The sequence below is a fragment of the Serinus canaria genome, chromosome 3 (assembly GCF_022539315.1).
Source record: "Serinus canaria isolate serCan28SL12 chromosome 3, serCan2020, whole genome shotgun sequence".
NCBI lineage: Eukaryota > Metazoa > Chordata > Aves > Passeriformes > Fringillidae > Serinus > Serinus canaria.
The window spans coordinates 29,356,451-29,379,153 of NC_066316.1; the positions used below are offsets into that span (position 1 = coordinate 29,356,451).

Below are 22,703 nucleotides of genomic sequence, written 5' to 3' on the forward strand. Positions count from 1 at the left end.
AAAGAAAAAAGGATCTTTTGCCAACAAAAAGAGAAATTGCTCAACTGAACAGCACAGGCAATGAACAGGGAAATTTCTATTACTGAATATTTTTTAAGAGGAGAAAAAGTCTCCAAATCATAGATATTTTTTCTAAGCAGAGTTCAGGTAAAAATGGTAACATTGAGTTCTATCACTTTGGGTTTTCCCCCTTTTTTTTTCTTTTCTTAAGGTTAAAGGCTGAAATTATGTTAAATGCCTTTTTTTTTTTTTTTTTTTTTTTTTTTTTTTTTTTTTTTGTTTGAGGGTTTTTATTTAATAGGAGATTTCCAAGTATGGAGTGAGCAGAGAATAGAGTGCCTGCCCTACTGAGCTACCCTGTCTCCTATGGCAGTTCCAGAGGCAACAAGATTTAGCTCTGTTAAGGTGAGAGGGATCCCTGGTCTTAGCTGTTAACTTCTCTGGAAAGTAAAGGTGGCATCTGATTATAGAGCTTACCAGGAACTTGAGAAACTTGGAATAACTTCTCTCTTTTGCCAGAAAGTTAATGTAGGGTTTTAAGAAGATGCAGAAAATGTGTATCTTTGTTGCAGGTACCCTGCATCACATCTGCTCCTACTTGCAGATGGTTGGGATAGACAAAATGTGAGATCATCAGAGATTTCACTGACGTGTGAAAGTATTTTAGAGTACCATAATATTTAGACTTTTTCCAATCTACCACATTCTAAGGGATGAACAAATGAAAAATGCTTTCATGCAGGTAGCCAGTCTAACCCTTTTTTTATGGCCTGTCCTTTTTTTTTTTAATGTGTTTTTCATACGAGGAAATAATGTATTGTATCGTTAAATGTAGGCCTGAAGCCTTTTTTCCTGTAAGGATTAACTGATGGGAGGTTTTGCTCCATATAGGGTTTTTCTGGGTGGCTCCAAGTTTCTCTGTACTATAAAGCTGGCTAAATTCCTGACTTCAGAAGAAATCAGATATGATGAAAGTATTGAAGATTTTCATTGGGTAAAAGAGGAGAAGTGGTTGCTTCCTGGCCTTTTTTATTACGTTGAGTTTCTCCTTTCTATAATCCTGTGGTCACAGATTAGATTTTCTGAGCAGTAGCAGAGATTTTTGATGCCATTTATGGCTCTGGGTTGTGCTTACGGCAGTGTATCATTATCTCTGTTGCCATAATCTGCCTGCAATCTTGCTTAATTGGAATGAGATCTACCACAGGTGTTGGAAACTCCTGGGCACATGTACAAGTAGGTGGTGATTGAGAAGCATGACAGGCCATAACTGTGAACAGTTGTTTGCAGGAGTTATTTCACTGTGTGAAATAACTTTGCTCTTCACCACTTTTTGCAGCCAGGATTAGTGTTAGAGCTGGCTTATTAAATAATTGTATCTTCTGCTTTCCTATGTCTATGCTTTATGATGCCTTTACTAGCCAGAGAGCAGTGAAGTGAATTTTTTGTCTCTTTAGTTTTCCTTTTATTCTGATGCATCCCATATTAAATATACACAGAATACTACTGAGTTACTGCTTTTTTCTGCTAAAGCACCTACAGAGTAATGACGGTATGACCTGTTCACTAGAGAATCTGAGTTTCCAGTAGATCATAGATAAGGAAAGGAGGGTGATGGACCTGTGCAGAAAAACATAGGACTAGGAGCAGCATGGGGATTGTCATCAAAACTTCTGAGACATACTGCCCTTTTATTAGCACGTATAAAGTATTTGCTGTTGAAGATTACAGCTTTGGAAGGAGCTTAGTCTCATATACTGTTTGGTCTCTCATACCCGAGTTTCATGTACAGAACAGGAATGGAACTTAGTCTAGAACCTGCCAGGGTAGAAGAGGCATTCACAAACATGGAGTGAGCAGCTGAGCACCCCTGTCCACCAGAAATGTGTGCCCAGAGCTCGGGAGTTTGCTGTCTCATTCTTCTCACCTCTGTTCTCCGCCAGCTGCTGAGCGTGGCAGGGAGGGAATAATACGCAAAATATGGAATGGATGAGAGGTCTTAACTTTAAAGAAAGTAGACAGAAGAAGGGGTTTGAATGAGATCATTAAGAGGCATTCCTAGGTGACCTTGGAATTCTAAAACTGTGTTGTTACTTTTCTTCCAGCTTGAAGAGGTACATGTAGGGGCAAAGACACTTGCCCTAAATTAACTATATATTTCTGTTTGAGAGCAGCTGGCAGGTGTAGGCCATGCTAAATGGTAGGATGAAACTGGGCACTTCATTCCTTGAAGTTACTGTAGTTTTTCACATCTTTGTTTTCAAGGGTCAAAGGCCAACCTAATTGCTTTCCTAAATGCTCTAATCCCTGCCACATTTTGTTCACTAATTTCCTGTGTGTAGTCATAAAAATGATGATCCTGAAAAATGCTGCCTCTGATCTTCTGACTAATGGATAGTCAGTAGCTTCGGGAAGCCAATTACATCTGTAGCCAGGGTTGAACAGAGAATCAAGGGGCTTTTTGTTGTTCCTAAACCCATTCCACCCCAAGTGTACTTTAGAAAAATCCTTTTAAAATTCACTTAGCAACATTGCTGCCTGATTCAGAACAGAGAAATTCTGTCATTGTAGAAAAGACATAAGCCATTACTATTAAATAAACATTAATTTATTATTCCTTCTTCAGTGCATCTGGAGGCAGTTCATAAATTCTTTCCACTCCCTTTAAGAAAAATGTAACACAAGGAAAACTCTCTTACAGGGAAGTGCAGAATCTTATGCTAATATTATGTGGATATCCAAAGATATAAAAAAATCATACCAGTATTGTTGATTATGCAAATATCAGTTAAATATTGATCTCAATGATTTGAGCACAGTAACTTGGTAGTCTTGGGGGTTGTGAGGGGGCGTATAATTAAAGTCTTTTTATTTGCAGCTGTTCTTACTTGCAGCCCTGTCTACTGAATCAGATTGGTTTTTATTTGTCATCTCTTAGTGTTGTACTAAATAACCACCTTTTGCAGTCTGCTTTGAAACAATAAAAATTACTTTTCACTCTTTTTGTCTCGTAGGCTTTCACAAGGTAATGGAAGGAATCCACAAAGCCACTGAACTTGGCTACCACCCTGTTAAGGTAAAGCCAGTGTTTATTTACTCTGAAACTGTTTTGTTTTACCATACATACAGATCACCCGATGAGAAAATTTTTATGTTCCATCTCACCTCCCACCCTACCCCGTGAATAATTTTTAGTAAAACTGGAGAAAAACTTGAAGATCTCATCAAGAAGTAACGAGGAGAATTCATATCATCTCCTTGTGCAGCTGGGGGTGCAGGTCACACTCTGCTCACCAATTTCAGGTGTCTGCTTTACCTGCAGGTAAACTGTGTGGTGATGCGAGGCTTCAATGAGGATGAAGTGCTGGACTTCGTGGATTTCACAAAGGATCTGCCCCTTGACGTGCGGTTCATAGAATACATGCCCTTTGATGGTAAGTACTGCTGCTTTGAGATTCTTCTTGGACAGAAGTGAGCTGGCTGGTGGATGTTCACACCATGGACTTATCTCTGGAAGTATTGGTAAGCTCTTTAAGGGAATTAGGAATTGCCTGAAGTTTTTTGCACGTTATCTTCTTCCCTCCATAAGGTGTAGAAAGACTCGTTGGGGCTGGGACGCCTCAGTGTCACCGTAAGTGACACTTACAGAGAATGTGAAGGTGGTTCTCTGCTAATTAAGAAAATAAAATTCACAGTCTAAGGTTAGGCTGGTTTTGTTAATTCTAGGCAATAAATGGAACTTCAAGAAGATGGTGAGCTACAAAGAAATGCTCGATACAATTAAACAGCGATGGCCTGAATTGGAGAAATTACCCTGTGAGACTTCCAGCACAGCCAAGGTGGGGTTAGACAGAGAACATGTGAAACATGCCCCCCTTTCCTTCCCTGCCCCAAATCCCCAGATTCTCCCCAAGTTCAGCTTTGATATTTGACAACCAAAGTAATAAATACTCAGTGTGGTAACTCTTGGGTTTTGTTCAAGCTGCCTGCAGGAGACTTGATGCTTCTGAAGTCCTAGTCATAGTCTGTAGCTTTACAAATACAGTGTGTTTTCTAGATGTGTTTTCAGTCAGATATAAAGAATGCCAGGCCTGTATCCTGTATTTGCAGTTTTGAAACTTTTGTCAGTCTATGTCTGCACTTTAACAATCCCCATGAAAGAGTTGTTCAGTGAAAAAAGAGCTGTACAGTGCCAAATGGGGAATTTCTAACTCATGCTCCCACAGGCATCACCTGTTAGTTGATAACTACAAAAGCAAGCATTTAAGAAGTTTGAGATTTCTAGGAACGGGGCACAATAGACTGGGACACCTGAAAAAAATGGACTTTACTTTTATTTTTTATTTGATATGATCTTAAGCCTGAAAAAAATCTATGTTAAAAAAGATCTTCTGGTCTTTAGGCAACTGGAGCTATAAAAGCTAGGAGTCTGTATTTGACTCTTTTTTTTTTCTCCTCTGCATTTCTTTAGAGTTACAAGGTGCCACATTTCCAGGGACAAATCAGCTTTATCACCTCCATGTCAGAGCACTTCTGTGGATCCTGCAATCGGCTGAGGATAACAGCAGATGGAAACCTAAAGGTTGGTAGTGAAGCAGGATTCTTTTAGATTTCATGCAGTGAAAATAGTGTTGAAATTCGTGCCCTAAAAGTAGCTGGGATGTAAAGATGCGTAATTATTAGCAGCTAGCTCCTGTTTATTTATTCTGTATGAATTCTTGTTCCATCTTGTCAGGCTGTTAGGGAGATGTTACATCACCTTTTTTTGTTTTCTCTGTTTTGCTAACATAAACTTCAGTTGTAAAACATGGTTGCAAGGCCAGTAAATATAAACATTTATTGCAATCTTTGATTCAAAATCGTCTTAACATGTGACAAGCAGATGATTTCTCATTAAAAAAGGGTCCAAGCAGCTGTGAGGGCTTGGCTTTTGCATTCCACAAGGTTCCTGTCTTGTTTCCCAAACAACTTGTAGCTAGCTCTTCTCCTTCAAGAGCAGCCTGTACATTTGCTCAATGACTGTAGAACAAGGAGGGATAACCATTTCCTGCCACGTTGAAACTGGCAGTTTCTGGAGGAAAATTAAAGTTTTCAATTAAAAATTGGCACTTATGCATTGTCACCTGATATTGACAACAGCTGTGCTGCTGCCTAACATTAGATGACCGAGGCAGCCTGAAGGTCCAATGAGCTTAGGCTGCATAAACATCCCAGGCTGTCCGTGTGTACATGAGGAGAGATAAAGAAAACAATCTCCATAAATGTTGCCTTCAATAGGGTAGGCCTCTTCAAAGCTCTTCACTCTGGGTTTAGTACAAAATACTTGTAAAAGCAATTTATTTTATTCTTTCTCATTTCTCCTCCTCTGCTTCCCTGGGTTGGCTGCAGGTGTGCCTTTTTGGGAATTCAGAAGTGTCCTTGAGGGATCACCTACGGTCAGGTGCTTCAGAGGAGGAGTTGATTCAAATTATTGGAGCAGCAGTGGGCAGAAAAAAGAAACAGCATGCTGGTATGTTTGTTGTACTTTGTTGAGAAATAACAGCAGTGATAGGGAAAACAATGTCCTGGTACTTGTAGCCTTCCATGAAAGTTAGAATCCAAACTGTTTGAAAGACTTTTGGACTGACTTCTGCTCTCAAATAGATGTGAATACCACTGCTCATGACAGCAACAGCAAAATGTAAAGCTAAGTAGTTGTACTGGATCCCTTTTTTTTTCAAAATTAGTTTACTGTAAAAGAAGGACTAAATGGAGCTGTTGATCCAAGTACTGCATTGACGTGTTTCTAGAAGTGACAAATTTCTTTGTTGCTATTCAGGACTTTTTGGGTACTCATCTAGTGCTCTGCATAAGGTTGTGACACAAGGTCCATGATGATGCAGTCACTCTCAGGCTGCATTTGTCTTTTCTGAATTTATATTGATATAAACATTAACATCTGAATCTGAATTTTTGTAATCTGGCTCCAGCTGGGAATGCTGACCTCTTGTACATGAACTGGTTTTATAATCATGGATTAGTCCCCTGTACACTAAAAATACGTTTTGGCCCTTTTGTTTTCTTGCCGATCCTGACAGATTAATTAACAGTAGTTTTTTCCCTTTTCTCCTAATGTGTGAAACAAATTTAAAGGTAGCTTTTAAATCTAAGGGTAGACTAACTTGCAAAGGACATTGGTCTGACCCAGATAAAATAGTGCCTTATAAACCTAAGGGAAGGTGGGGAGGGATTAGTTCCTTTGTTTGTAGATCTTGTATTTATGAAATCTGATTTGGGAAAGGAGGGAGTGGAGGGGGAAGAGTCTATTAAAAGTCATTTTGCCATCATCAGCATTTACCTGACATTATCTTCTCTCAGTTTGTGTTAATCTCATTATTGTCCCTGGGGCTTTCTGTGATTGAACTGGAACACGTATTAACAGCTTATCTATAGAACTAGAACAGTCAAATGCCATTGTTAGAGACAAGATAGTCTCAAATAGATTAAATTCTGTAGTAGGTAGGCTGTTATTCATATTATGGCAAGCTTTCTTGGAAAGGGTTCTGCAGTGTGTTAGACCCACAGCAGCTGGATGCCTGGAGACTCAGGCAGCTAATCGTTTAAATTATACCATGCTGGATTCTCCCTCCTCCAGTTCCCTTGATCTTTACTGAGCTTTGTTTTTCCTAGTATGCCGGTTGCACTCTGAAGAGCAGAAAGCTAAACATGTAAACCAGATGCATGACTTAAAACCTAAGAAGCTGAGATTTTTATGTGTTCCTTATTTTTTTTCTAGGCATGTTTAACATTTCCCGGATGAAAAACCGGCCAATGGTCCTGATTGGTGGGTGACAAATCAGTACGTAAAAAACATACAGTGATTTTGTTCAGTTTCTGTCTTTGGGGGAACAGAGTAAATTTGGCTTTTAAGTCTTTTGTGGTTCTGCCTTAGGTTTAGGCAAAGAAATGGGCTTCTTAATTACACAGTTATAGTTAATATGGTGAAGTGGATGAGGAGGAAAGGTTTAGTGTCCCTAGCGAGCCTTACCAATTGACAGCCCTGGTTTTGTCTGCTCTAATTAAGACACTTCATTGCATTCTCCAAAGGGGTAATCAACCTTCCTGCCATCTTCCTTTGTACTTAAGTAAAACAGTATAGTTACTTCTAAGACAGTTTGAGGTGAGTATTGCCATATAAATATGAAGAATGCAGAATGAAGTTAATCCATGGATTAAGAAATTCAGCTTTGCTTATAATATACATAAAGCCATCAAGCTGACAGAAATGCAATTGTTCCTACCTCACTGCTACTTCAGAATCTGACATGTGGGGCTTCATTCTTTTAAATTTGCCTCTTATTGCTGCAAAGTCTCAGAACATAGTCATCAAAGACCTGTGAACCATGAGCCTTTCCTTTCCTTCTAGTGTCTGTTGAAGCTGTTTGCTAACTCTCCCTTCTGCCTGAAGCTCTGTTCATGAGTGATGTAGCACTGCTGAGGTTCTCTTACTGATTTTTAATATCTTCTTCAGTGTGATTTTACCTCGTCCATGCCTATATTTATCTATTCTGTAAGATAGCTGTCTTTCAAAAAACCTTAAGAAATGGTTACAAGAGTTGGCTTTGTGAGGTTAATATTGCAAGATATTTCATTGTTCCTTATCAACAAGGTCTGGGAAAAAAAACCAAACAAGGGTGAAAGACATGAACATTATGCTTTAAATCCAAACTCTCATCCTCCTATTAACGTTTTGGAGCAGGTTAACTGCTGGGCAGCTTAAAACACAGGTTTTAAAACAGGTACTCTGGTGGAGGGCAACATGCATTAATTTGCAGGTCTTTACAACAGGTGATAGTATAATAACAACTACTCTATTTTTAAAGCAAGCCCCCAAGGTTTGTACTTATGTTGCCATTATTAGGAAATAGGATCCACAGAGGTCTTTAACATAGGTCTTAACTGGGAATGTTTTTCACTTGGTGACTCACTTTAAAGAGCCATAATTTTCCATGCTGGCTGGTGCAAGATTGTGCCTTTACTTGCTTGTATTTGAGCACTGCTGCATTGTGTTCCAGAAAAAGGGCAAGGAGGACCCTTTAAAGTGCATATTGACTTTCTGCATGAGGAAAAATTTTGTTGTTTTTTTTTTTTAAGATGAAAAATACTATATTAAACTCTTGAAGTCTCACTGGGATCTACATAATTTTTCAAGTTCTCTTTGAAAGAATTCCCACACTCCAAAGTTAGCATTCATAGCAATGTTTGGATGTCTACGGAACAATCCAACTTCTTTTTGAAAAGTGCTTTAACAATGTCTTACATGCAGTGAAAGAGGCAGCCTGTCCAGGTCCTCCTCCTTCAGCTGTTCCATCTCCCTTTGAGACTGACTGCTGGCAGTCACTGCATCAGTGGAGAGACTGGAGATGAGTGGAGAGTATCCCACTGTGTCACATGGAGAATCATTAGGAGATTTCCTAATTGTGTTTTGAATTAGTTACAAACTTCAAATAATGCTGGCGTGCAAGCAGTCGGTGGGGGAGTGTGTGTATGGAATTAATTTAATGAAATTTAATGAATGCTGTGGAAATCACTAATTGGTTTTGCTAGGCGCAGTAAGCCAAACCTGGCGTCTTCTCTGCACTGCTGTCTAATCCTTTGCTATATGGTTTGTATCTTATTTCCCTTAATCAAAATATTCCTTTCAGCAGGTTCTTTTTCTCCTGGGTTCACTTCAATTATGGGAATTTCCTCATTAAGTATCTCCTGCCTTCTTTTCTCCCCCTGAGATCGTGCTAGTTGGAAGCTGACACAATTAAACTTGAGAAACAGTAATAGGATATAAGGAGATGGAATTTATCAGTTTCAGTATATGGTGCAGTAGAAAACCCATTACCCTTTTTTTTTCTTTTTGGTAGGTATATGAGCACTTTGGTTGCAAATAGAGATGACTAGAAATAGAACTTCAAGAAGTGTAGGTTGCTCAGAAAAGCAAAGATGCTTTGCACTCATTACTGTTTACTTCCCACTTTACTTAAGCAAACTTTTCTCCCTGCTCCCACCCATGTGTGTTTACCCTGTGGAAGGAAGTACTTGTCTGCCTTTGCAGTCTGGCTTCTCCTGAATACAAGACACTTTCACAGAGGTTTAGTGTCTGCTTTAAAGCTTATCAAGGAATCCAGAAGAACAGAGTGCTTTGAGTTCCTGGATTTTAAAAGGAATATTCAGGTTAGGCCCACTATGGAAAGAGAGAGCAAGAGAAGAGCAATAAGAAAATAATTTTTTATGCTCTTCTAGAGCAGAGAAATGTTGCACTCAGCACACTGATGTCCATTTAATCCCATTCCTCTGAGGTAAACTCATGCCTTCAAACTTGCAGGAATCTTGCTTATAGGCCATCAGCTGTAGATGAAAAAAGGCCTTTGCCTGAATTTAAGTTATTGCAGTGATTATAATAGTGAAATCTGTGGTTGATTTAAGCTTCAGAAATGGTACTTTCAGACCAGTGTTTGGAGGGTAGTCTGGATGAAAATGGTGTTAAGTGCATCAGTCTTGTTTTAGCAGAGGCTGGGACTAACAAGGAAGAGTTTGGTGGGTTTGTTTTTTAAAAAACATGGAGGAGCACAATTAGACCTTTGTCCACACTATGTCTGTAACTGTCATGTGGACAGTCCCTGGGCAGCAGAGGTAGCTCAGCAATGTGCAGAGGGGCAGGAAGCTGCCTTGATGCACCTGTGGATAGGCTGAAAAGGGAATCCTTATATACCAGAGCTACCAAAGAAGATTATTGAGCACAGCCTAAGGCCACATTTCTCAGGGCAGAGGGGAGGAGGAGCTTCAGAAAGAGAGAAACATGCTTATCAGTGGTGCTGTTGAACCAGGGCTTAGCCACTTACCTCTCTACTGCTTTCTTTACTTACAAAACATTTTGTTCACTTTTATGTTAGAGACTCCTTCTGTCTTCACAGCTGGCATTTAGCCCAGTGCAAATGCCAAAACCAAAGGATTAAATGGCAAAAAGGGGCAGGAGGGTTTACTACCTCTCTGCCAGCTGGGAGCTCTGCCAGCTCGACTTGGAACATGCTTCTGAGTAGATTTAAAATCTGTCTGTCAGTGAGGGGACTGTGGTTTTTCCAGTGCTTAAACTTCAGCTGTCATTAACGTGTTAAGAGCTGGCAATAATATGAGAGGTTCCCATCACCCTCTGAGATTGCAGACAGTGCATTGCAGTGCTTCTGGTCCCGCTGTCCTCAAGTGCTGGCATGACCCTTCCCTGCAGAAGGAGATGAAAGGAGGAAGTGCAGCTGCCTGTGCTGGGAGGGAGGTGTTTGGAAAGGCAGAGCTGAGAATCTGAGTGTAAGAATTTCCTATCTACCCTGCCAAGCTTTTGAAAGAAGGCTGGTGCTGGGATGCTCCCAAATGGATGCTGAGATGCCATGATTCACTTTTCTTCAGAACTGATGCTCCTATAAGCATTCTTGGCTACTGTTTCTCAAAAGGTGTTGATACTTTTAGAAAGCAAGTTATTTCTTTTTGTCAGAGACCTTGAAATGAGTCTGAGTCTTGTCATTTTTAATAGCAAACCAGGTAATGTAGGGAACTGATAAGAGGGAAGAGAAGGGGGTAGAGGAAAAAAAGTGTGTGTTTGCAGGCTTATTGAGGTTTTTGCAACGCAGGAAGTCCCAAGCAGTTCTCTGACAGGGTTCTCAGCTGCCACAGGCAGTTTAGCTTACCAGTTATTAAGATGTTCTTCTCATCTTACTTTTTTTTTGTCCCCAGAGCCTGCATTGATGTCATTCCCACTATGCCAAGATGCCCTACAGAATTTCCCAAATTCAAAACAGTGGGGCCACACATTTAGCCATTGGCTAACTTTGAGAGCAAGTTTACCCAAACAAAACGGAAAAGCATCAATGCAAAATAAATTCACAGGACAAATTTTCCTACCAGGATCTCACCCAGAGAAACAGTGGCACATAGCAACCGGAATTCTACAAACCCAGCTCCGAGGCTACTGTGTCTTCCAAAAGGACCCAAGCTCCACATTTGATACAAAGTGCCTTGATGCTTCTGTTGGCCAAGCTCCTGTGGATTGTCAGTCCAAAGAGGCATGTTCAGGATCTGAATTCCATACCAGGGAATCAGGATCTTGCACCAGGGTACCTCATGCCTCTGACAACTTGACTCACACTGATGAGGAAGGACGGGCCACAATGGTTGATGTTGGAGGAAAGCCAGATTCCAGAAGAAGTGCTGTTGCTGGTGCCGTGGTCCTCCTGGGTGAGAAGGCATTTGGGATGGTGAAGCAAAACCAGGTGAAGAAAGGGGATGTGCTGGCAGTAGCCCAAATTGCAGGAATTCAGGGAGCCAAGCTGACCAGCCAGTTGATCCCATTGTGTCATACCATCCCTCTGTACCACGTTGAGGTCTCTCTGAGCCTGGATGAGGCCAGGCATGCAGTAGTGATTCGCAGCTCCTGTCACACCTGGGGCAGGACAGGTGTGGAGATGGAGGCTCTCACAGCTGCCAGCCTGGCTGCACTGACGGTGTACGACATGTGCAAAGCAGTCACTCATGACATCATCATCCAAGAGCTCAAGTTGATCAGCAAGACAGGTGGGCAGAGGGGAGACTTCTCAAGGGTCTAGATAATATTCAGATATCTCCAGCCCTCCAAGTGACCACTGTTTCTGTTCAGCCTCTTACAGAAGTCCTTTTGCTCAGCTGGTGGGCTTGGAGACCTCAGCAGGTGTGTACAGTACAGCAACCCCATGCCTCTAGCATTGCTTTACTTTGTCAGCTCACTTGAGCAGTGGAGCCACTTATCCCTGTTGAAAACAATGTGTATTTTCTAGAGGACAGACTTCTCCACTCTGCCAGTATCCCCATTTCAGTGTCCTCATGATGAGATTGAGAAAAGATTCCTGCTTATATCACAGAGCTTTTTGGTGGGGTTTTTTTGGGTTTTTTTTTTTGGCTTGGTTTTTTTTTTTTTTTTTTTTTTTTGCTTTATGCTGTGAAATGCACCTGCTGTCATCACACCACGCAACTGTGAGCTCTGGAAATTAAGCCACTGCTGAAAGTGCTCTTACTTGGCAACTATTTTTCAGTCAAGGAGTAAGATTTCAGAATTGTGTTTGTCTGTCTTTCCTCTGACCTTCTTCATTGAATTTAGAGGGTGACAGTGAGAAGAACACAGCTGGGGAATGTCACCATAGAGATTATAAACATGGAACAGTCTGAGTTAAGGGGCAGCTCCCATCCCTTTGCAGTGTTACTGCTTCCCTTCACAGAACAAAGAATTCCAGAATGGATGGCTAAGGTTGGAAAGGACAATAGTGGGTCACCTGGTCCAACCTCCCTGCTCAGGCACCCAGAGCACATGGCACAGTGTTGTGTCCAGACTGGAATATCTCCCTTGAGGGAGCCTCCATAACTTCTCTCAGCAATCAGTTTCAGTGCTGAGTCACCTGCAGAGTAAAAAAAGTTCAGGTGGAACTTCCTCTGCACCAGTTTCTGTCCATTGCCTCTTGTCCTCTTGCTCGGCACCACTAAGAAGAGCCTGGCTCCATAATCTTGGCATCTCCCCCTTAGACAGTGATATACATTGAGACATCAGACATCTCTTCTGGATGCTGAACAGGCCCAGTTCCCTCAGCCTTTCATCATAAGAGACACATGTAAGTGGGAAATACCCACATAATCAGTTTCAAAAGGAAAAAAAAAAAAAGCAGCTGCCCAGTTTTCTGCCTTGTGCTCTGTAAAACATGATGCAGAAAGAGGATTTCTGGGTTTGGAAGAATTATTTTTCTGATCTGAAAGATATGTTTTACAATGTTAGAAGCATGTTCCAGCATTTTGACCTTAGCATTGAAATACATGGATGCCTTGTTTGCATGCCTAAGGGTTAATTTTGCCATGCACAGAAGTAAGTATTAAGCTCTCCCTGACTTTAGAAGATGTTGCATCAAGCCCTAGAACACTCCAAATTTTTAGTGCTATGGTGCAGCTCCTAGTAACCAGCAACCTGTGTAGTTCTGACAGATAAAACAGATTTTAATACTAGTGGCCACTTGGAAAATGAAGGTAGTTACTATTGCCTCTGCCAGAGTGTTTTCCTGCATGTTTCTCTAATTTGCTTTTCATGAAGTCTTCTGGCCTTGGAGCACTTAAGTGTCCCCATAAATGTAGCAGTGGCCACAGTCATGTAGCATTAATTAGCATTGGTAATTAATTGTCCTAGGGAAGAAATTACTTAACATTCTTGTTAGTATTAATGGCTGCTTTTCAAATGTTAATTTAAGTGCTCCAAACAGGCTGTTACTGGTTGCTTATGGCTAATGTGAAGCTGCACATTATTCAGGGTGCTCCCTCCATACACACAGGGTTAAAGACAGCTCTAGTTAGGTCAAAGACACTACCAAAAAATCATCTTAAGCTTAAGTGGTTAAAGTACTGTGAGCACACCACACTGCCATGCACATCCTGCTCATGTAAAGTAAGCACAGGTCTCAGTTGAGGAGGCAATAGGTTTTGCTACAGATCCTTCACAAATCTCCTTCACCAGCTACAACAAGAGTCACTCTTTCCATTGCAGGTGAATTGATTTGATTCTTTTTTGTTGTCATTGTGAGAAAGGTGCAGAGGGCAACAGACAGCAGCTGTAGCTGAAAGGGAAGGAAATCTGGAAAGCTTGGTGCCCAAAATCCATAAGCATTTGTACAATAATGATGTGGTTTAGGAACCACATTTAGTTGGTATTCCCCAACTTAGTGTTCCATTTTTGCTCACTCCTCCCTCCCTATGGCAGGTTGGAGAGGAGAATTTGGAGGCACAGTAGGTAAAGATCATGGGTTCAGATAAGAACAATTTACTGGAAGCAGCAATAGAATAAGGAAACAAGCAGTAACACCTTCAATAATAGAGAGAACAGGCACTATGTGACTGCTCCCTTACTGGAAGAGGCCCCTCCCCTGCTCCCCATAATAACACCCCATGCTGTTAGCCATGCCCTCTCTTGGCTCCTGCAAAAATTACCCATGTTCTGGCCAGGGCCAGGACAATCTACATGCATTGTTACAGTCTTGACTGCCTGTCATTCCCAGGAGTGTAGCCAGCACTGCCATACTGACACCAACAGTCCCACCCAATCCTGCAGGTACAAGAGATTGCGTTTATCTGTGGAACTGCTGTGCCCATAGCACAAAGGTTTCCTTAGCTCAGCTTGGAAACAAAGTGCCAGGAAAAGGAAGCACAGGTGTAACCTGCTAAGTCTACTGACTGATACAAGCACTTACCTCCCCTCACCACGCACAACACACCCTGCCCTCCTGGCCTACCCCAAGCTCTAGCTAATTTTGAAAATGAAAAAGAAACTCGATGTACTCAGTAGCAATAAAACAATGCTTTGGGCATATGATTCAAGTTTGCTGTCATGCTGTAATGCTCACACAAAGGACTCAGGACCATACCAGGGACTACTGAGCACACGCATGACCACCACGCACATCTCGCTACTTACGCACATTTCACTACTTCCTTGGTTTGAGAGTGGCTGGAAGTGCAGGGCAATATGACTTTGGTGCCATTTTATGCTCATTTTACATTATCAAGTCTTTAAACTATGCACATTTATAGGTAATGAACCAAACATGAGTCAGCATTTTGCAAGAGAAATGGGTTGAGAGCGCTCTGTGTTCCTGTGGTGCTGGGTGGGCCATGGTGTGATATACGTTGATAATGTTGATGACTACTTTTTGGAGGCTTGCTTTTTTTGTCCACTGTATTTTTAATAAATACTAGTTGCAATGGAGTGTGGTTTGCATTACTTTGAATATCCTTTTTATTTATCTTTAGGTTTTAACCCAAAAGCTTCTATGAATAGTTACTCAGGACAAGCTACAAGGCAGACTTTGCAAGTTGCATGATTAGTCAGCGATTAGCAAGGGATCAGTCATAATAACTTATTACCATAAAGAACCTATTTTTTTTTGCTGTTGTTGAGAGAAACTCATTTTAATCTGGCTGTTCTTAAAATGTGTAATCCTGTGGGTTTAACGTCATAATTTATCATCTCTTGTCATTATTCCAGCTTCTCCCACATGCCTGTTCTGAGCCAGTGGCTGTATATAACATCATTGATTTTTGTTGCAGAACTGGGCCTTCAGAGATTTTCCTCCGAGTCTGAGTGACCACAACAGAAACCAAGGTTCAGAGAAGTGCCTGTATAAAAGTTCATCCCTTCTGTATCACAAATAAGCCTTAAGAGAAATTCCCCTTCTCATCCATCTGAACTTCCAGGAAAACTCTCAAGTCTCCTGCTACCAAGAAGGCATCAATGACCTTAGAGGTCTTTTCCAGCCTAAAAGATTTTAAGATTCCAAATGCTGTCAGTCCTAAAATAAGCACCTCATTTTTCTAGGGGCAGAAACAGAGTAAAGCTCCAAGCTCGCCACCTCCTTCTCTTGAAGGGTGCCATAAGAGTTCAAGTTGCACTTTTATGCATGTCAAACACAGCTCAAAATACAAATACTGCAGATCCTGGCAACCCTCACAATGCACACACAGTAGAGCTTTTTCCTGCTGGAAACTCGGCTGTCCCAGCTCATGGCCCATTTGTGTGTTACAATCTGTTCACTGCTAATCCAGGCTGAATCCTTTGGGGCATCTCAGCCTGGCTTTTCTTCATGCCCACATCCTGACACTACTCCACCCTCACACTGTCCTATTAAAAACTGGAGGCAGCATATAAAGGAGAAGCTGGCAGAAGCTGGTCATTAGGAATTCTTAAAGAGATTAAATCTATGTCAAAAGAGCAGTGCTTTCAGGAAGGAGAATGGGCCATGGGGGGAAGACAGCTTGAAATACCTCAGGGAGGGACATTTTTTTTTCTCAATGGGAACTGCTCAAAACCAGATTCTAAAAGCAACAACAGCTGAACAATAAAAAGAGCAATGAATTTTGTTAGCCATTTTCAGCCCCTGCAGTAATTCCCTGTAAATTCCCTATTACTCAGCTTTACATGGTATTTGACTGAACAGAATCTGGCCCTTGGTCCTGCCCCTTCCTTGGCGCTTTGCTGGTTCTCGTCTCCCTCTGGCTGCCTCAGCAGAGTCAGGCAGGCTTGGAACAGCTGAAAAATGGCTGGTTCATCGTGTGTGCGTTGGCCAAGACAGAGCTGCTAATTAGTTAAACGGAAACACAGTTAGTTCACCTCCCTCCACGCACCAGAGCCTCGCTCCAAGAGAAGCTCTGCATTTCAGGGAATCTAAAATCAGTTGGAGGAATTGCTGGTTGAAGTGGGCTGGCCAGGTTTTCAGGTTTTTATTATGTCAGGTAAAAGCCTCAACTTAGGTCTCAAAACTAGTGGATGGGAGGAGCTCTGCAAAGTCAAGATGGTGGCAGGCAACACCCTGACATGCCTGGCATGGTGCCAGAAAGGCACAGGATGAAGAGCTGAATCTTTTGTTAAAGGCTGTGCCTGAAGGGCTGTGGGTGAACTCAGTGCACTCTGTTATAAGAGCAGATTCTCACTTTGGGAACAGCAAGCTTAAACGGGGTGGCTGAGACTCAAATCCAGTTGTCTCTACCTTCCCCTGTCCCTCCATGCTCCCTGCCAGTGCCACGTTTAGAAAGCTTCCAGTTAGCATCTCTATCTTTGTATTTACCCTGTTTGCTCCTTTGGAGAGTAAAGGGTACTCAAAATAGTAGCAGTAAATTGCAGCTGAGTGCAAGTCCACAGGAAGGGATGGGATGGATGCCCTGACACACTGCTGAGCTTTCCTCCAAGCAGAGAAGCACAACAAACCAGGCAGTGCTCAGCTGTGTGTGCACAAGCCAACAGCAATGGCACAGCCGTGGCCATCAGGCAAGCTGCCTACTGCCCATGGCTCTCTGAGGTGCCATCCACATAACACTTGCTTCACAGAATAAAGTTTCATGATTTCTTAAGGTTTGCTTCCAGAACTCCAAATTGACAGCAGAAACAATTACTCCATCAATGACTCCAACAGAGTGGGCATGATCACAAATTCTGGACAATCCGCTCAAAACCAGGAACTCTTAGTACTACTAAGCTCTTCCTGCATGAATTTAAAATTAAGTTCAACAGAAACACTCTCTTCTATACCCCTGATACTTTCAGAGTGCGCAGCTGAAAGGATGTGAGGCCAGCAAAAGCAGAGTTTGTGTTTGCAAAGTCAAAGGCATCTTGGCTGCAGTGGGACAGGAGGTAGGGGAGGAAGAGGAGGAGATAGCAGGAGGGCCAGGCAGCTGTAAAGTTGTGTTAATATTATGCTTGGAAGACAACACAGGCTATCAGATACATGGCTGCTCCATAGGTAGTGCCCTAGGCCAGTTACCTGCTGGTGCAGGTTGTGGCAAAGTTCTGTCAACACCAGCAGAGCTGTGCAGTGTCACACCAGGCAGCATCTGCTGCTGGGAGCTGGGAGAGAGGGGGTTCAGCTGCACAGCCCTGATCTGCAACTACTGCAGCCTTAATAAACTTAGGTTTCATTACTGGGGTGATTTGGGCACTCAAGGCTCCCCACATGCACAGTTGCAGCAAGGCTGGAATTGCTGTTGTGTGAGGCAGTGCCTGGAGTTCCACCACCCGTCCATCCCTCGCTCCCTCCATCCCCTCCCCAGCTGCCACCCACAGTCTCAGCGCTTCAGAGAGCTGCACTTCCCCACCCTGGGCCTGACGCTGAATGGAAATGTTTTAGCTCTGTGTGGCTCATTTGGCTTCTGCAGATCAACCCTTGGGGCCATCCTCAGCCCAGATCCAAGAAATGAGCTGAGCTGAGGGAAGGGAATAATTTCTGTTGCCCCTGAAGCCTCATCTCTCCTATTGCAGCTGGCAGCTCAAAAGGTTTCATCCTGCCAAGACTGAATCTTAATTGGGATCAGTGGAAAAGACAAGCTGCTGCCAGGGCTGCCCTGATCCTGGACTCACAAAGAACATGGGCAGAGCTTGCCCAGCCCCACAAGAAAAGGCCTTCACAAGGGTTTATAAAAAATAAAATTCCCTTCAGAGTATCAGTGTAAGCAGCAGGAGGAGGCCAAGGAAAGGACATGGCTTAGCTGGGTAGTTTGCAGAGGAAGAGGAGACAGAACCACATCACATGGAAAATCCTCCTGTCCCTGTAGCCTGCTGGGAAGAGAAGCCACCAGCAAAAGCTGAGGTACAGCTAGTAATCCCCAGGTCCTGCAGTGAATTAAAATACTATATCCATCGCTGAACAAACATACAAAACTGTCACAGTCATGCCCAGAACTGCTCTTGCCAAGAGCTACAGGAAGAAGGACAAGGTAAGTTTTTCACTTAGAAGAGAGAGGCTAGAGCAAAACCTCTTCAGGCATCCCATCTGCACGTGGCACCAGGATGCTACATGATGCTTTTTCCAAGCCACAGCTGCTGACTTCAAGCCCACTTGTTTCAAAGACCCTGGCAGAGCTCACTCATATCTCCATGATTAGGCACAGTCTAGCCACACTTTTGGCTTTGTGGAGGCAACCAGAATCAACACTGCCAACTCCTAATGCACCCAAGATGGGTGCTTCTGACACAGTTTCCTTACAAGCACAGAATCCTGCCATCTCAGTACTGTCATGTCCCAGCAGCAGCAGTGGAGCAGAGCGAGTAGCAGTCAGCCTGGGTTATTTTTACACCATTTGTTCCACCTTGCATATATAGGTGCATCTCCAAGTCCCTACATCAGAGGAAGGCCACTGTGGCAAGTCTTACTCAGACTGGGAGCTTTAGAAGAGCCTTCCTTGCTGACTCAGGGGAACAAAGTTAGCAGCAGCTCATGCAACAGATGCCATGTCAGAGCTGCTGGATCTGAGCAATGAAAATGGGCTCTTGCTCTGGTAAAATGGCTTTAATGGGATTTTCCAGCCAGCAAATATCCTTTGAGGGACACACCCAGGACCTTCAGCCATCAGCAACATGTCTGCATGCAGAAGGCTCTTGGCCAGCCAGACTGGGAGGGGCATTTAAACACAAGTTTCTTGCCTGCCATCTTTTATAGCCTGCTATTTCTCTCCTGGGTTGCTAAGGATGCCCCAGAGCACATCCCTCTGGGATGTCCCAGATGCAGCAAAGGCACAATCAGTAATGATTGTGATGACCAGGAAACTGAAGCTTTAGCAAACCTGTGCCAGAGAACTCCAGCTGAACCCCAGCAGCTGGAGGGGTTTTCATTTCCACTTCTCCAAGGCTGGTATTTCAAGGTGTTTTTATTTCTTTTTAATCAATGCACATGGCCAGCTCTGGAGGGGGCTGAACCAAGAGAGAGAGGCAGTGCAGCCACTGTTTCTGTACAAAGTATTTCCACATGCAAGTGAAATGGGGCTCAACTCGTTCGGTGCGTGTTTTGCAGTGTGGTTACGGGCTGTCGTTCCGCCTCCACAAAGCTGTTATTTATTTACTTAAAGACTTGCATTCCATGGAAAAAGATGCCCCAAGATAGCACTGTGTTTCTAAAATTAAACCCAGCTGGATGGAGTAGTGAGCAAGCAAGTGAGCACTCCTGTGCTCCCAACAGCAGCAGGAACAGGGTTCCCCCATGTCCTGGACTCCCCCACCCTCGCTGAGCAGCAGGAGAGCCTGGCAAAATGCCTCCCATGTCCTCAGCCATGAGGGAGGCAGCTCTCTGGGAAGTCAGACCAAGTGCTTTACTCAACAGCAGGAGTGCCATTTCTTCCCATGTCAGGGGACCAGGGTTTAAGGGTGGTGATAGCCCTTCCTGCCCCAGCAGCTCTGCAAAGCCTCCACCCTGCTGCAGGACAGCAGACACCTCACGTGTGCCTGACACAGGTTTGAGTGTGGCCAGAAGTCCTTTAACAGAATTTGAGAGGAAGGCTGCATTCACGAAGCTCAACTACCCAACCTAGCCAACATTTTCATCTAGTTTATGTGTCACTGATAGCATCCTGCTCACAGTTAAGTTCAATTAGCCCTCGCTGATGTAACTTAAGAAACCTGTTCTCACAAAAGCCATTTATAGAAGAGAAGGGAAAAACCCTAATATTCCTCCAACCTCACATGGCACCAGCAGGAAATCCCTGCCAGACACCTGTTTCCCCGTCCACATGAGCACAGCGGCAGCCTCTACATCCACAAATGGCTCTGTTCAGAAATGAGCACATCAGCTCATCAGAGCAGCTGTGCCAGAGCTGCTGCTCAGAGGCTTTACCACAGCCTGCATTTAGCCTCATCCCTCAGACAAAATGTCTCCTCACACACACAGCTGAAGTTTCCCAAAGGACAGGTTGGGCACTGGTGGAGCCCCCTGCACCCATCAGGGTTTGGAGTGCCTTGGAGGCTCTAGGGAAGCAAAGCTCCACCAAGGGCAGAGGTGGCTCTGCAAAGGACCACGGGAAGGAGAGTGAAGTTCAGCTCCAGTCCTTGCTTCTCTGCACCAGAAGGTTCACACAAATGTGGGACAAGAAAATCTGGCAAAGAAGTGTGAGCCAGTCACAGAATGAACAGGAAAAGAAACAAGAATGATGGCTGATGGGAATGGGCTTTTGTCCCTTGATTTCTCCTAAATATTAGAGGAAGATTTCACCTTGCTGCCTTCCAAGGGAAAAGCTACACATGTGTTGGTGACAGACCCTCTTCTAAAGAGTGAGAGCTGCAGACCTTCAGGGTTCATCGCAGAGCTGAGGGAAGGGTAAGGAGGAATAAGAAGAGAAGTGAGCTAGCCACCAGAGAAGATCTCAGGAAAGAGCCTGCCTCTCATCAAAGCTCAGTTATTTCTGTGACTATGCCCATTTTTCCATAATTACACTGGTTCTGCTCTCCACAGCACTAAGGTTTACTGATCTCTGTCCAAACTCCTGCTGCCTTCCTGTTTGTATTAGGGCGCCAGCATGGGTTAAAAATTAGAGAGTAAGATTGCCTCAGTATCTGTTTTTTCCCCTTTCTTCCTTCCATCTTGATTTGGGATGTACTGGTCAGCATCCCCCAGGGAGAGGATTAATCTGGAACAGACACAGAGCTGGCAGCTGCCTGACAAGAACAAGACCATGGCTATGGAACAAGCTGCAATTTAGAATCTTTTGCTTTGACCCTGGTACAAGTCCAAGACATGCTTGCTGATGCATCCCAGCACTGACACCCCAGGAGCTGGCACAAGATCAGCACCCCCAAGACCACAGCTAGCTCTGGTCCTGATGTCACATTGCCTCAGTGCTGGAGATGCTTCTGTGGTGAAAGTCTGCCCATCCTTGTGACTCCAAAGGCAGCTCCAGCTCTCCAGCTGCAGGAAAGGCCCCCTCTCCACTTACAGAGAAGCTCTCATTTCAGGGACCAGAGTATGGGAAGGTGTTACTGACATTCCAAAAGGGCAACATGACATCTTTAACATTTATTCCCTGGATGAACAACAGCTGCACCATAAGGAGGACAATGTGAAGGTAGGACACAGCATCTGATCTGCCTGGCAACTCCTGCCCCATGCAAAGTCAAGCTGAGTGCAGAGCAACAGTGTTTGTGCCAGGGTCAGTCCTCTGCCAGGAGCTGCACCTGGAGCCTGAGGGTCCCAAGATCCTGCAGCTGTTAATACCACAGAGAAAGGACAGCAGAGGTGTCAAGCAAAGGGTCATGGCAACAGAAAGGAATTGCAAGGGTACAAGAGGGATGTGAACAGTGCTCAGTGATGGAAGGAAATCAGGAGCAGAAGCAAGGGCTACTTTACAGCAGAATGGGGCATGGCTCTGAAGAGTTTTCTGCTTGGGAGCTCAAAAGGAAAGAAAACATTGGATTGGACAACCCTGGGGAAAATCTGCACTTTGGGGTTACCCAGCTGCTTCTACAAAGTAAGAGCAGATCCAAACTTATTCAACAGCAAAAGCACAGTGTGTGTAACCCAAGGAAACTCTTGTCCAGTCACACCACCTTACTGTGAGCCCATGGATAGGCGACTACTAGGCTGATTCACGCTTCTGTCCCTGAAAACACCTTGTGATTGTGCAGGGGCTAAGATGACAGCTATCACTGCCCCCAGAGGCTGTCACACCCAGACAGCACTCAGCCAGGCAGAGCCTAATCACAGGCATATCCAGTGAGATGCTGCAGAACATTATTTCTTACCTCTCAAATCCAGGAACCATCCAACCTTGTTGGGGGGGGGTGGGGAGAATCCATCTTTGTTCTTTTACAGTGTTGCTACAACCAAATGAAAAATAGCTTAAGCCTAAAGCAGATGGATATTAATTTTCCTCCTGTTTTGTTTGCTTCCTTCTGTGGGCAATGGAGCATACACAAGCTTTTGGTAGTTTTTTTGTGTTCCTCAGCCACTGTGTACAAAGCACCTTCTGATACCTTTACAGACCACTGGCTTTCCACGAACCACCACTGGCGAAACAGTGGCAGAATTTGACAATCAGAGCATGAACTGTGGATTCACCACAGGCAAGTTCTTGGCAGTCTCTCGTGGGGTATCTAGGCTAATTCTTACATCACTTGTGATATTTTAGGGGATGATAAAACATGAGCTTTGCCCCTGCAGACCTACTGGTAAGGGAGAGTCTTAAACAAACAGAAGAATAACATGTATTTATCAGATTTCTTGAGACAATCACAGTTCTCTCCCCCACCAATCTTTTAAAACCTCTACAAGGAACATGGAGAGATAGAAGCCCTCCTCCCTCCTCTCTGCAGGGGCAGGCAGCAACATCACACAGTGTCAAACACACCCACCACCCCGTCTGCCCCATAG

General features: G+C 43.6%; 1 protein-coding gene across 2 annotated transcripts in view; it reads left to right on the forward strand.

The window, feature by feature from the left end:
* MOCS1 (molybdenum cofactor synthesis 1) overlaps positions 1-14,788 on the forward strand; it is a 29,992-nt gene extending 15,204 nt beyond the window's left edge. The window contains exons 5-11 of one of the 2 annotated variants that reach the window (XM_030235501.2): positions 3,015-3,076; positions 3,323-3,434; positions 3,727-3,839; positions 4,472-4,582; positions 5,389-5,509; positions 6,776-6,823; positions 10,756-14,788. In XM_030235501.2, the coding sequence (XP_030091361.2) occupies positions 3,015-3,076; positions 3,323-3,434; positions 3,727-3,839; positions 4,472-4,582; positions 5,389-5,509; positions 6,776-6,823; positions 10,756-11,624 (1,436 nt within the window). In that variant the 3' untranslated portion in view covers positions 11,625-14,788. Of the gene's footprint in view, positions 1-3,014; positions 3,077-3,322; positions 3,435-3,726; positions 3,840-4,471; positions 4,583-5,388; positions 5,510-6,775; positions 6,839-10,755 lie in introns of both variants that reach the window. The other variant, XM_050972110.1, reaches the window with a different exon arrangement.
* Positions 14,789-22,703: the final 7,915 nt, after the last annotated feature.